The following is a 12,413-nucleotide window of genomic DNA, read 5'->3' as shown; positions in this document are numbered from 1 at the left end:
CATCTGAGTGCTGACTGCTCTACTGTGGCCAACAAGACGGGTTCAGCTACGTTGGGGTTTCCAGAGGCCCAAGTACCAGCAGCTCTGAGCCCAAGGCCAGGTCCCAAGTGAAGCACTGTGGACATACTGCTCTCAGGCTTAGTAGCATCGAGGTGACCAATAACTGCAGCCTGGCCCTTCCTGCCACTGCTCCACAATGAACTTGCCAACCCCACAGTTTCCCATCTCCACCCTCTAGCCTGTGGCTTTAAAATTCCAGTGATGGTCTTTTTCTTCTCTATGTCCTCCTCCTCCACAGACAACAATGTGACTGGTATCTCAAGACCCTGGATACCACAGTACTTGATTTCCTTTGAACTCTTCACTCTTTAGGCAATGTCTAACAAAATACTATTGTAGACTACTACAAGGGACTACAAAATATTCTGTCCCTTCAAGTCATTGATACTATTGTTGAGTTTTTCCTACAAGTCTTAATTATAAGTAATTATATTAAGTTGATGTTGTGATGTGACAAGTGAGAAAGCTAGATTTGGGTAAAATCTGTTGATGAATAATCTACAAAATGTTCATCCATTCATTCTTAATGGGGGAATATAAGCAAGCATTAAATTCTTTTCGATTTCAAAGTTCTGATATATATTTAATATTCTAATAATTCACTATGATCTTCTTTTCTTTTTAAATTATAACCTTATTATTATGGTGTTGTTCAGAGGAGTTACCATTTCATAAGGTAATGAGCACATTACTTTTTTTGGACAATGTCACCCCCCGCCCCTTCCTGTGCTTTCTCCCAGTTTCCCCCATCTGCTTTTCTGAAATACAATACTAGGCATTTATAGGTTTCCACAGGAGTTATAATTAAGTTAGATTACAAGAATAAAGAAAATACAACATGGAAAACTATAAAAAGTAGCTGAATAACCCATAAAAGTTACTTCTAATTTTGTCACATTATGAGCTAATCTGGTTATTTTGTTTAAAGAAAAAAGGGATACTGCGATTCACATCTGTGTGAGAGGAATATTCTTTTCAAATAATAAAACACCTATTTCATTTCAATAACATCATTTCTTCTAGATTGGCCGTCTTCACTATAATAATTCTCTGGAAAAATAAATATGGGACAATCATAAGCCATAATTAAATAACCCACAAGCTAATACAGCTAGAAGAAATTAAGAAAAAAGATATCCCTTAATTAACTGAGAGATGTCCTGGGTATTACTTCATCTGCTGGGATTAGTTAGGATCCAAGTAGAAACATGTACCCAAGAACACTCATTCAAAATGCTACATGGTAATAATGACTGATGCCAGCTCAGGTATCACCCCGGCCTTGATGAGATCACACCCACCTTGATTCATCAGAATTAGGCTTCCTGTGAGTAAAGCCATACAGTTGGTGGGCTGATGATTGTGCAGGTATTGAAAGCCCCATCCTCTCCGGTATGAAGTTTCATACATGTAGCCCGAGGCATTGGCAATCACTTCAAGAAACTTCTCCTGTTGTGTCTTGCTCAGGTAGTTGTACAAGAAGTCATAAGCAGTGGCAAACCCAACCAGGGAATGAGCCAGTGGGACTTCATCCCAAGGGGCATCTTTCACCAACCTGTAAAGAAAAATAAACCATGGAAAGGAGGGCATAAGAAGGGCTCACAGTTTTCATCGCTCTTCTGAAGAGTCTATTTCTCAAAACTAAAGAGCACAAATTACAACATAAACCAAGGGGTTTAATGACACACCACTCACTTCCCTCTACGGCAGACACAAGCATAAAAATCTGTCTCATATGAAAATTATAGCCCTACCACTTTCCTCTTCCAGCCTCTGGCAACATCAAGAGTTTACAAAATAGTTACTTCAGATTTTTTTTCCAATGATCGATAAAGGTAGCAGAAAATATCCAAAGACATGAAGCAACATGTAGTGGCAGTACCCACTTAGTACGGCTCTCACCAATGTCCATGTGCATAAAAAGCTCTTATTTCTATTCTCATGGCTGGCTTGCTGTAAGAGGGGAACAGAGCTAGCAGTCTTATTTCCTGCAGCTGCTCAGCACGAAGGTGTGAAGGTCAACATCCTTGACCTCTCAACCAGGACAGACCTATCTCATCAGCACCACACACAGGACAGCTGTTAAGGTGAGATGCCTCGCGCGAGCTGATTCCACCATGAAATTCCTGCATTGCATTCTTTCCCTAAAATGAACTGCATTTCCGCCAAAAGGTTTTCTGACACTTCCATAGATGTCTAAAAGCTGACTTCTGTGAAGTCTCTCATTGTCATGTCCTAGAGAGCCAAATTTCTGTTTTCCTGTCTATATTATCCTACAAATAGCTCAACAGTGTGTGGGCCTACACTAAACAGGAAGCAAAAATGGAACTTGCACAGTTAGAACTGTAAGGAATTATCCTGAAAATCCTCATCAACTGTGCGGGATGTAAGTGAGTAATCTCCAAGAGAGGGAAACAAATGGAGAGTGTACTGTATTCGGGGAGGTGGAAGAGATCCCAGTCAGTAATTAAGCTAAAGCTCAACTTTCTATGCCATGAAGCCCCCTTGCAATTGAGTGATTTTAAAATTCCTAAAAAATTAATACATTAGAAATCTTTTATTTTAAAGTACAATCATCAGCTGGACGCAGGTGGCTCACACCTGTAATCCTAGCTACTCAGGAGGCTGAGATCTGAGGATTGCGGTTCGAAGCCAGCCCGGCAGGAAAGTCCATGAGATACTTTTCTCCAATAAACCACTCAGAAAACTGGATGTGGTGCTGTGGCTCAAGTGGTAGAGCGCTAGCCTTGAGCTGAAGAGCTGAGGGACAGTGCCCAGGCCCAGAGTTCAAGCCCCACCACACAAAAAAAAATCATCAATACATAGATTTATAAGGGGTGATGAAAATCAACTTGGATATTCACTCATTCATTCATCCATTCATTTTTGTGTAAGTACCAGGGTTTGAACTCAGGGCCACTGCCTTCTGTGCTTGTTGACTGATGGCTGGTGCTCTGCCACTTGAATTATGCCTCCAGCCTGGCATTTTTGCTGGTGAATTGGAGATAAGAGTCTCACAGACGTCCTGCCCAAATTGGCTGGAGCTACAGTCTTTTAGGTCTCAGCTTCCTGAGTAGCGAGGATTATGAGTGTGGCCTACTAGTGCCCAGCTATTTTGAGATATTAATAACAAATGCAATGCAAGATGAAAAGCTCTGTGACAGTTGTCTCTAACAAAGTAATAGGTTTTCCCAATATTATTGCAGTTGATTAATCTTATTCATCCTGAGGAAACAAATGCAAACTTTTTGCAGGAGTTAATGAAAACTAAGATGCAGTGTTCCTTTCAAATAAAACTCAAGGTGAGAATGTTTTAAAATATTCTGAGAGACTACAGTTTCTAGACTATGTTTTGCACTGGAAGTGATACTGGTTTGACTTTCTCCAGTCACCCATCAGAACTTCTGTGTTTCACTTCTTTCCGTCCATTTCCCTCTTCTTAGGAAATACATTTGCAACTACATGTATGTAGAGCAGGTTTCTCTCTTCACCTTCCCAGCCCCCCCATGGCATTCACAATTGGATCCCCAATCATATATCAGTATGTGGCCGATAATAGACTAGGAAGAAAACAATGAAAGAACAAATCTATAAAACTAGGCTACCCTGTTTATAAGGAGTATATGATCATTATGACAGTAGGAATTTGGAGGATCCTTTTGCATTTAGTTGTAATTTCAACATTCAGTTCTCTCTCCTGGTGATAACAGCCTGGTGCTAAAAAAAAACAAGACTAATGAGTTTTTAAATTATTTGGTCACAGAAAAAGCTGCCTAGCTTTAACATGTCAGTTTGCCAGCATGTGTACTGTTTATAAACAGACACTGAGAATGTGACTTAATTCCCTACTTCTAGGAAAAGAACAACTCAGACTTCACGCTTGTTGCCAGAGTGCTGGGAACATGTTCTCCACTGACTCATGGGGATTGGTGTGCCAGACAGAGGCCAAATTACTGTTGTCCAGTCCAATACTACTCTACCATGTAATGGTGCATCTACAATGACAATATATACATCTGGCTGCAACATGGGTGTCAGTAACTCACTACTACCCATCAAATCCTCACATACCTGCATAACCCAAGAATTTATTTGTATGGATAATAGAACAGTTGATCTAGGGGCTGGGAAGGTGGCTCAGTGGTAGAGCGCTTGCCTTGCATGCATGAGGCCCTGGGTTCGATTCCTCAGCACCACATAAGCAAAAAGAAAAAAGCCGGAAGTGGCGCTGTGGCTCAAGTGGTAGAGTGCTAGCCTTGAGCTGAAGAGCTGAGGGACAGCGCCCAGGCCCAGAGTTCAGGCCCCAGGACCAGACCCCCCCCCCAAAAAAAAAGAATAGTTGATCTAATTCCCAACATTCATACAATATTGCAATGCAAATGATTTTGAAAATCTGTAGGCCTCCACAGAGTCTGCTTATTTCTCTTTTTTCGGGGGGGGGGGGGAGGGAGGTCCAGTCGTAGGGTCTGAACTCTGGGCCTGGGCACTGTCCCTCAGCTCTTCAGCTCAAGGCTAGCGCGCTACCACATGAGCCATAGCACCACTTTCGGCTTTTTTTTTCTGCTTATGTGGTGCTGAGGAATGGAACCCAGGACCTCATGCATGCAAGGCAAGCGCTCTACCACTGAGCCACCTTCTCAGCCCCAGAGTTTGCTTATTTTAAGCGGTTTCCAATTTCACAAAATACTAACACAAATTGCAATAGTGGAAGCGACTGTATTTTACAGTCATGATAACCAATAGAAATTTGCTCCTAGCCTACAGGAAGCGACAGAAAAAATAAACCCTATCCATTTACATGAAGATTAAAAATATAAGCACAGAGATAAAGGTAATGGTAACACTAGCTTTGTATTGTAACGATAACAGAAGCACTTAAAGGTAACATCTGACACTTTATGCCACATCGTGTTTGACGGAGGCAAGGATATTTAGCTCCCATTTATTTGCAGGTAAGGAAACTGAACCTTAGACAAGCCAAGGAACATGCTCCAGATCACACAGTTTATAAACAGGACTGAAACACAGGAATTCTGGCCCCACAGAATTCTCCCTTAATCTCCATACCCTCTTCTTTAACTTATTTAACACCTCTGCCACTGGCTTCAAAGAACTGAAACTTTTCATTGACAAACTGACATTCAGTCAATGGGGGGTCCACTGGGACTTCTGAAAGGCAGCTTTAAAGTGAACAAAACCAAAGATCCTTTGTGGTTATCAGACCAGGAACATCCATGAATAGTGTATACACATAAGATAATGGACATCCGATATGAAGGATAAACAACCCATATGCGACTACAAACCAATGTGCTGAATAAAAACCAGTAACTATAAGGACTGTGAACAATGAGAGGCTCAAGAATGCAATGGACAAAGGAAAAGCTAACATCAATCATCAAGTTCTAGGCAGGCTTGGTAAGACTAGGATGGGTACCGGCAGGCAGAAGGAGCAGCTCAGGGCTGGCTGGTGAAGGTATTTCTGCCTAGACTCAGTGTCAGTGCGTGAAGGTCAGGGGAACTCCCACTGACTGCATGTCAAGTCAACTTGTGAGTGAGAAGTTTGAAAACCATAAAATCACAAAATGTACATCCTGGATGGGGACATGTTTCATGGTAAAGGTGATAATAGAACCCACTTTCTTTCAACTCTCAAAGGTATTTTCTTTCCCTCAAGGGCTCACACATTCAACATGGACAGAATCAACCAGAGCAAAATGAATTCAGAATAACAACGGTCAAGAATGGACTGGGTGTGGGGAGAGGTCCTAGGTATGATAAATACCAAGATAGCCACCAAGCAACACTGTATTGGTCAGCATTTTATTTCTGTGCCCAAACACCTGGGATAACTGGTAAGGAAGAAACAACTGAGCTCATGGGTTCAGTCCACTGCTGTTTGATCCAACTGTTTGGGACTGGGGTGTGCCATGGGGAGAAACATGGCGGACAAAAACTTCTCAGCTCCTGGGAGCCAAGAAGCAGAGTGAATTCTGTATACTCGTCCAGGTGTCCATCCCCCAGAGAATCCACTTCCTCTAAGCAAGAATTGCCCGCTCGAGTTTCTACTACTTCCCAGTAGAACCACCAGCTGGGGAATCAAGTCTTCAACATCTGACCCTTTACTGGAACATTCCAGAAGCAAACTATAACAATATACATGAGCCACTGTAACAGTTACTCTCTCTCTCTCTTACTGTCCTCCCCTTCTGACTGAATCAAATGGAGAATCCATTTGATCTGGCTGTGAATATGCAACTTGCAACCCAGGACCACCTTTTAAACAACTCTCTCTCTCTCTCTCTCTCTCTCTCTCTCTCTCTCTCTCTCTCTCTCTCTCTCTCCCTCTCTCTCCCTTCTTAAATGTATGGACAATGTACTTCTGACCTCCAAGAGGTCACGATTCAATGACTGGGGGAGATGGGGTGACTGGGGTCCCTGGAATCTGTCTTTTAAAGAATACCCTACATGCTGAAAGATCTGTCCAATTAAGCCTTGTGTAGATTTTCTTTTGTCCTAAATGTCTGTATAATGTATTCTTCTTCCTCACCCTCACTGTGGTTTCATTTCTTCCTAGATTAATATTAGAAGCTTCAAACCAGTTTCTCTTCCCCTGAGCCATCTCTGTCAGGCCATCTTACACACAAAGCTTTTGGACACAGGCTATGATGGAGCAAGCAATGACCTCCAAAGCGGTTATGGGGACACAGACAGAAAGTGAAGATGGACAGAAGCTTGGGTTAGGCAGGGCTAAATGTATTCCTTTAATCTGTAGGGCAGAGGAGATGAAAAAGTAGTAGCCACTTGCAGATACCTAAGGTAAAAATTGTCTACCTGGCTTGCTAAGACGCTAAGAACTCACTCATGCTATATTACTCTGTTTTCATAAACATCTATCTAGCACTAGCAAGAATGAAATGTTACCAAGACTCTCCATCTTAATAAGACTATTTAGTTAAGTATTCCATAAAAAAAAAAAAGATAAGCTGGCCACCGGTGGCTCACACCTATAACTCTAGCTGCTCAAGAGGCTGAAATCTAAGGCTCAGGTTTTGAAGCCAGCCCAGGCAGAAAAGTGTGTGAGATTCTTATCTTCAACTAACCACCAGAAAACCAGAAGAGGCTAGCTCAAGTGGCAGAGGGCTAGCCTAGAGCTAAAGGAGCTCAGAGAGTACCCACGACCCAAAGAGTTCAAGCCCCATGACCAACTAAATAAATAAACTTAAAAAATTATATCACTAAAACAGGTTTCAGATCTATATGCAGCTGTGGCCAACTAATATTTTTCCCTCAAGATATGGAACAAGGAATGCACATCATGCTTGCTAAATTCATATAATAGAAAATTGAAGAGCCAGATTGTAAAGACTTGTGGAAAGACTGTGTAACCCTATTTGTTCATATTACCTGTGCTTGTACGAAGCCCAGGTAATTCCATTAAAAGAGAGAGGATTTTTGCTGTCTTCAGTACAAGTTACAGCAACTGTGAAAGACCACACTGATCCCCCACGTTATAACCCCTGCTTTCACTGTATTTGATGTTGATATAATTTGTGGAGGGGAAGGGAAAAAACAAATTATTTAAATAGGGATACAGGTGGACCCATTGCAACAATGAGATGTACAAGTTGTTATGTCAAAAACAAACTTTACAACTTTGGAGGGGGGGAGGAGAATTAGGTAGGGGAAAGGATGGGAAGGGATGGGAAGGGGAAACAAAGGAGGAGGCTACAATGCTTGATAAGAAATGTACTCATTATCTTGCCCATGTAATTGTAACCCCTCTGTACAGTATTTTTACAATAATTTTTTTTAAAGACCATACTGAAGGACTGACTCCTGCCTTACTCAACCAGCCCAAGCAAGACACCAGGTGTGCGCCAACAGGCTTGGCCACATGTCAGTCTGCATGTAGGCTATTCCAACCTAAGCCTGTGACATTCCATTCTGGACCTAACCAAAAGTACCTAGTACTCTCCCCCCATCCCCAGTAATTACAGCCTGATTTTTACCCCCTTGTTTCCTTGTTAAGGCCCACATAAACCCAGCCCCAAAATCCAGTCCCTTGCATAACCGCCAAACCCCTGGGAAAGTCTGTGCCCCTTGATGGCAATAAACAGTCCTCGCCTGTTGCCGATTGAGTCTGGCCTATTCCTTTTCCATACTCTTCCATTTTCCTAACACATACTATATTTTAAAAGGCAATGGGTGGCACTAAAAGGCTAGGAAGTAGGACAGAGCCAGACAATCATCTCAGAGGCAAGCAGACCCTGAATCTTCTACAGAACATAACAGATCTAAAAAAGAATTTCTTGAGATTTCTTCTTGATGATGTATGATTATAGTTGCCATAAATTATCTTCAAGCTATTGTTCGAAAGAGGCATTATCATAACTATTTTATCCCAACCTGCATTTGAACTAGGTGGAGAACAGGACAGAGTACAAGTTAGCTGAGCAGCAAGAACTTAGTTTACTACTTAGCCCGTAGTCTTTTTTTTTTTGTGGGTCATAGGGCCTGAACTCTGGGCCTGGGCTTGTCCCTCAGCTCTTCAGCTCAAGGCTAGTACTCTACCATTTGAGCCACAGCGCTACTTCCAGCTTTTTCTGCTTATGTGGTGCTGAGGAATCAAACCCAGGGCCTCATGCATGCAAGGCAAGCGCTCTACCATTGAGCCACCTTCCCAGCCCAGCCCATAGTCATTTAAACACATTCTTTAGACAGAACTCAGCTCTTTTGCACACCTGACTTTGCTTCTCTTTCAACCCCCTCCCCCTCCACATAACTCTTCCTGCCACTAGGCTACCCATTTCCACTTTTGTCCAAGAATGCATTTAAAACAACATTTAAAGCAACATCTGCTTTTTTTTTTTTAAATGGCATTCAAAAAGGAGTTCCCAGTGCTCAGGTTCCTAACACATTTATGTACATTTTAAAGAAGCTAACTGCTGTAAAAAGGCTTGTTAGCCGACAGTTACCTTACCCTTCTTCTATTGCCAAGATCTGAAGCTGGGTAAAAGTGGAGAGCTTTCTTAATGAAAGAAATAAGAAAGAGTGGGGCCGAAAGGGCGAGGGAAAAGGGAAAGAGAAAGAAAAATCATGAATGAGAGGAAAGTTGGGGGTTTGGGGCTGGGTTTCTGACAGCCCAGCATTTGTTTCCACCAGTCCACTTTAATGGATTCCAGGTGCATGCTGGGCCAAGTCTCACAGCCTTCATCACTGGAAGGTCATGAGAGGAAAACCTGATCTTTTCACTCTTGGCACTGTGGCTTCATGTGCTGGGGCCCAGCTACTTCCTCCCTGTTTTAAGTCTCAGCCTGAACTTGCAATTTAGAGAAGTAAAAAGCTGGAGAAACAGCTGTACAGAATTGCATTTGGAGCCCAGCAGGAATGCTGACAAGGGCACACCCACTCTTCATGTTATACTAAGCAATGTGAAACAAGAAAACTAACTGGTTCCTTTCAATATGACACTTTGCCTTTCCCTTTTTATGTTGTTATTTTGTTTTATTTTGTAAAAATGCCCTCAGACGGCACCATCCAGAAGTTTGCAATCTGTAGGCAAGGGTTTAATATTCAGTCTGTTGCAGAAAGGGGAGGAAAAAAAAAGAATACAATTACTTCTCTGTCCAAAAGTTCAACTTTGTTTCCCTCACAGGGTCTTCTGATTTCCTGTAGCCAACTGGCTCCAGCACAAAAGTGAAGTAATTCCTTTCCTCCATGATTTATGTTCTGCTTGATGATAAGTAAGCAAAAACATTGTAATGGGAGGAAAAAAATGATTCATAACAAATAAGTCCCCAAAACACAGCACCAGTTACAGAGTAGGTTAAATGGAAAATACTTTGTATCTAAAAGCTTAACAGAATAAAGTTGCCACTTCACACATCCCTTTCTGTGTAATCAGAATACTCATTTTAGTACAACTGCTTGCCAAGCACATAAAGCTAAGAGATTTACGTGAATTATCTTGTTCACTCCTTGGAACAATCATCCACACTTACAAAGGAAGAAGTTTATAGAAGTTACAGAATTTGCCAAAGGAGACTTGACTAATTAAAACGGCAGAGCCATGATGCAAACACTGGAGATCTGCCTGCACCTTCAAAGACCACTCTGCCAGTCCTTTTCTCCAGAGTTGACAATTCACAGCACAGCACTGAAGCCTGCTGTTCAGAAGCGCACACGGGATAACTAAATCTGTGCCAGCAGCTAGTTGTTTTTTATTTTAACAATTGTATTGCTGCAACAATCATATCTTAGATCTGTTTTGAATGCATTCCTCTACCCATTGATTCAGGTAAGACATGGTAAATTTAACATCCCTTTCCTTGATGACTTAGCATCTGTAGTCTTTTCCAATAACTGAACCTTTTGCTTTGTGTTCACTTCTGCAAGACCACTCTGCTAAGGAATATAAAGTCACATTCACAGCATCTCACATGCCAAGAGTTTAGCTGAGATACTCAATGGGGCTGAGATATGTGATGTAAGGGCACTGCCTGATAACTTCCTTTTTTAAAATAGGTCAAATTCTATAGAAGGATTAAGCTACACTGGAAAAAAAAGTGGCCTGGGTTAAACTCATCTCCTAGACTGTAACCCCTCTTCCCAGGACGGTTTAGTGACATTTGCTTGGGAGATCTTCCATGGAGGGATATATATTCCTGCACAAAACAGGCACAGGCTCTCGTCTCAGTCTACTGAAGTGGCAACGGCAGCACTATGCAATTCAGCAAACATGCACTGCAACGATGCTTAGAGAGTAGGGAATCTTTCATGAAACCCCCTGGAGAAGGTTCTCTGTGGTACTGCCAAGAACAGTTCTTTTACAGCATAAGTGACTTTACATATTGAGTATACTGTGCTGTATGCTACAGTATTCCTGTTTATATTTCTTCATAGCATTATTTTCTCCTGAGATTGGCTTATTCTTGTGCTGTTTATCATGGCCCTAGGAGCAACAAGCTACCCTATTGTAAGGAACAGCATAGATAGACATACATCTAGATTGTATAACTACTCTCTACAATGTTTGCAAGCTGACAAAGTCACCTCATGATGCATTTCCCACCACATCCCTGTCATTCGGTGATGCATGATGGTAGGCACATGTTTACCCAGGCGAAAGACATCTCAGCAGTCAACATGCTGCTGTTTACTCGGTCCAGCTAATCATCCTTTTCTTTGCTTAGGTCGCATCTAGGTGTTTTCGTTCTAATTTAAAACATGAAACTTACTAGGCCTTTTCAAACAGTGGGTCATTCAGAAACCAGAAGCAACACAAGCAGTAAGTAATCCTCTTCCCCAATACACATGCACATGAAGAAGTATGTGGAAATGTAGCCTGTGTGGCTGCACTTGAATGCGGATCACAACATTATACAGTTAAAAAGAACAAGACAAAAATCTACCAACTAGGCTGCGCTGCCATCCTCTCCATGTAGTCTTTGGCCATGTCTCGGGCTTCAATGCTGTCAGGATACAGCACACAGAACATTGCCAGGGCCCCCAGGTTGTTCCCATAGATTTCATTCCAGCGCGCACTGTAGTCCTTGGGATCCCAGGGAGGGAGGTACTCCAAGGGGCTGGACAGCATGGTGTGCACAGCCTCAGTGAGCTGGGCAGCGATGTGCTTGTGTGAGCTCGAGGCCCTGAGCTGGAGCTCCTCAACCTCGGCCCTGGAGAAGTACAGCATAGGGTGGCTGTCGTAGTTGGCATTCGTGAAAGGAATCATGACTTCTGGGTTCTCGTCGGTGACGTAGGCTGACACGAAGCAGAGCAAATGTATGAAAAACACACTGGGGGCTCCCCGTGTGTGAGTCCTCATCGTGGCATCAGATCTCCAAATCTCCAAGGCAGCCAAATCATCTTCAAAAGATCCTAGATGAGACACAAAGAAGAGCATGTGTCAGCCACCATGGGGAGCAAGGTGGACATAAAGAACATTGTAGCCAGGGAAAAGGGTTAAATGTTGAAAAACAAAGATTAGCAATTTTAGTTTCTTCAATACAAAACTGTGGATGAGTAAGCTGGTTAAAGCCTGCAATCTTGAGGTGGAGATGAGGAAGATTAAGTTCAAGGCCAGTCTGGACAAAGAAAGGGCACAAAACTCCATCACAAACAAATGCTGAGAAGTTGGTAAATTCCTGTCATCACAGAGATAAGGATAGCACCAACAGGAGGATCGAAGTCCAAGGCCTGTTTGGACTTTATAATGTGATACTGACCTCAACAGTAACTACCACACACAGCTGGCCAAAGGGTTTATGCGGTAGAGTACCCGCCTAGCAAGCTCAAAGCCTGGATTTCAATCCCTAATTCCACCAAAAACAAACAAAAAAAGGACAACA

The 12,413-nt window shown here is 42.4% G+C and overlaps 1 protein-coding gene across 3 annotated transcripts in view; it reads right to left on the bottom strand.

Annotated features, from left to right (window-relative positions):
* The window catches only part of Dse (dermatan sulfate epimerase), a 45,708-nt gene that overhangs the window by 9,000 nt on the left and 24,295 nt on the right, over positions 1 to 12,413 (bottom strand). Inside the window, exons 2-3 of one of the 3 annotated variants that reach the window (XM_069986958.1) lie at positions 11,475 to 11,943; positions 1,362 to 1,615 (exon numbers count right to left, since the gene is read on the bottom strand). In XM_069986958.1, the coding sequence (XP_069843059.1) occupies positions 1,362 to 1,615; positions 11,475 to 11,890 (670 nt within the window). In that variant the 5' untranslated portion in view covers positions 11,891 to 11,943. Of the gene's footprint in view, positions 1 to 1,361; positions 1,616 to 11,474; positions 11,944 to 12,413 lie in introns of those variants that run through there. The other 2 variants (XM_069986959.1, XM_069986960.1) reach the window with 2 other exon arrangements.

Source organism: Dipodomys merriami, unplaced genomic scaffold (genome assembly GCF_024711535.1).
Source record: "Dipodomys merriami isolate MVZ:Mamm:240054 unplaced genomic scaffold, mDipMer1.0.p SCAF_335, whole genome shotgun sequence".
NCBI classification, from domain to species: domain Eukaryota; kingdom Metazoa; phylum Chordata; class Mammalia; order Rodentia; family Heteromyidae; genus Dipodomys; species Dipodomys merriami.
This window is presented reverse-complemented; position numbering and strand designations above follow the sequence as displayed.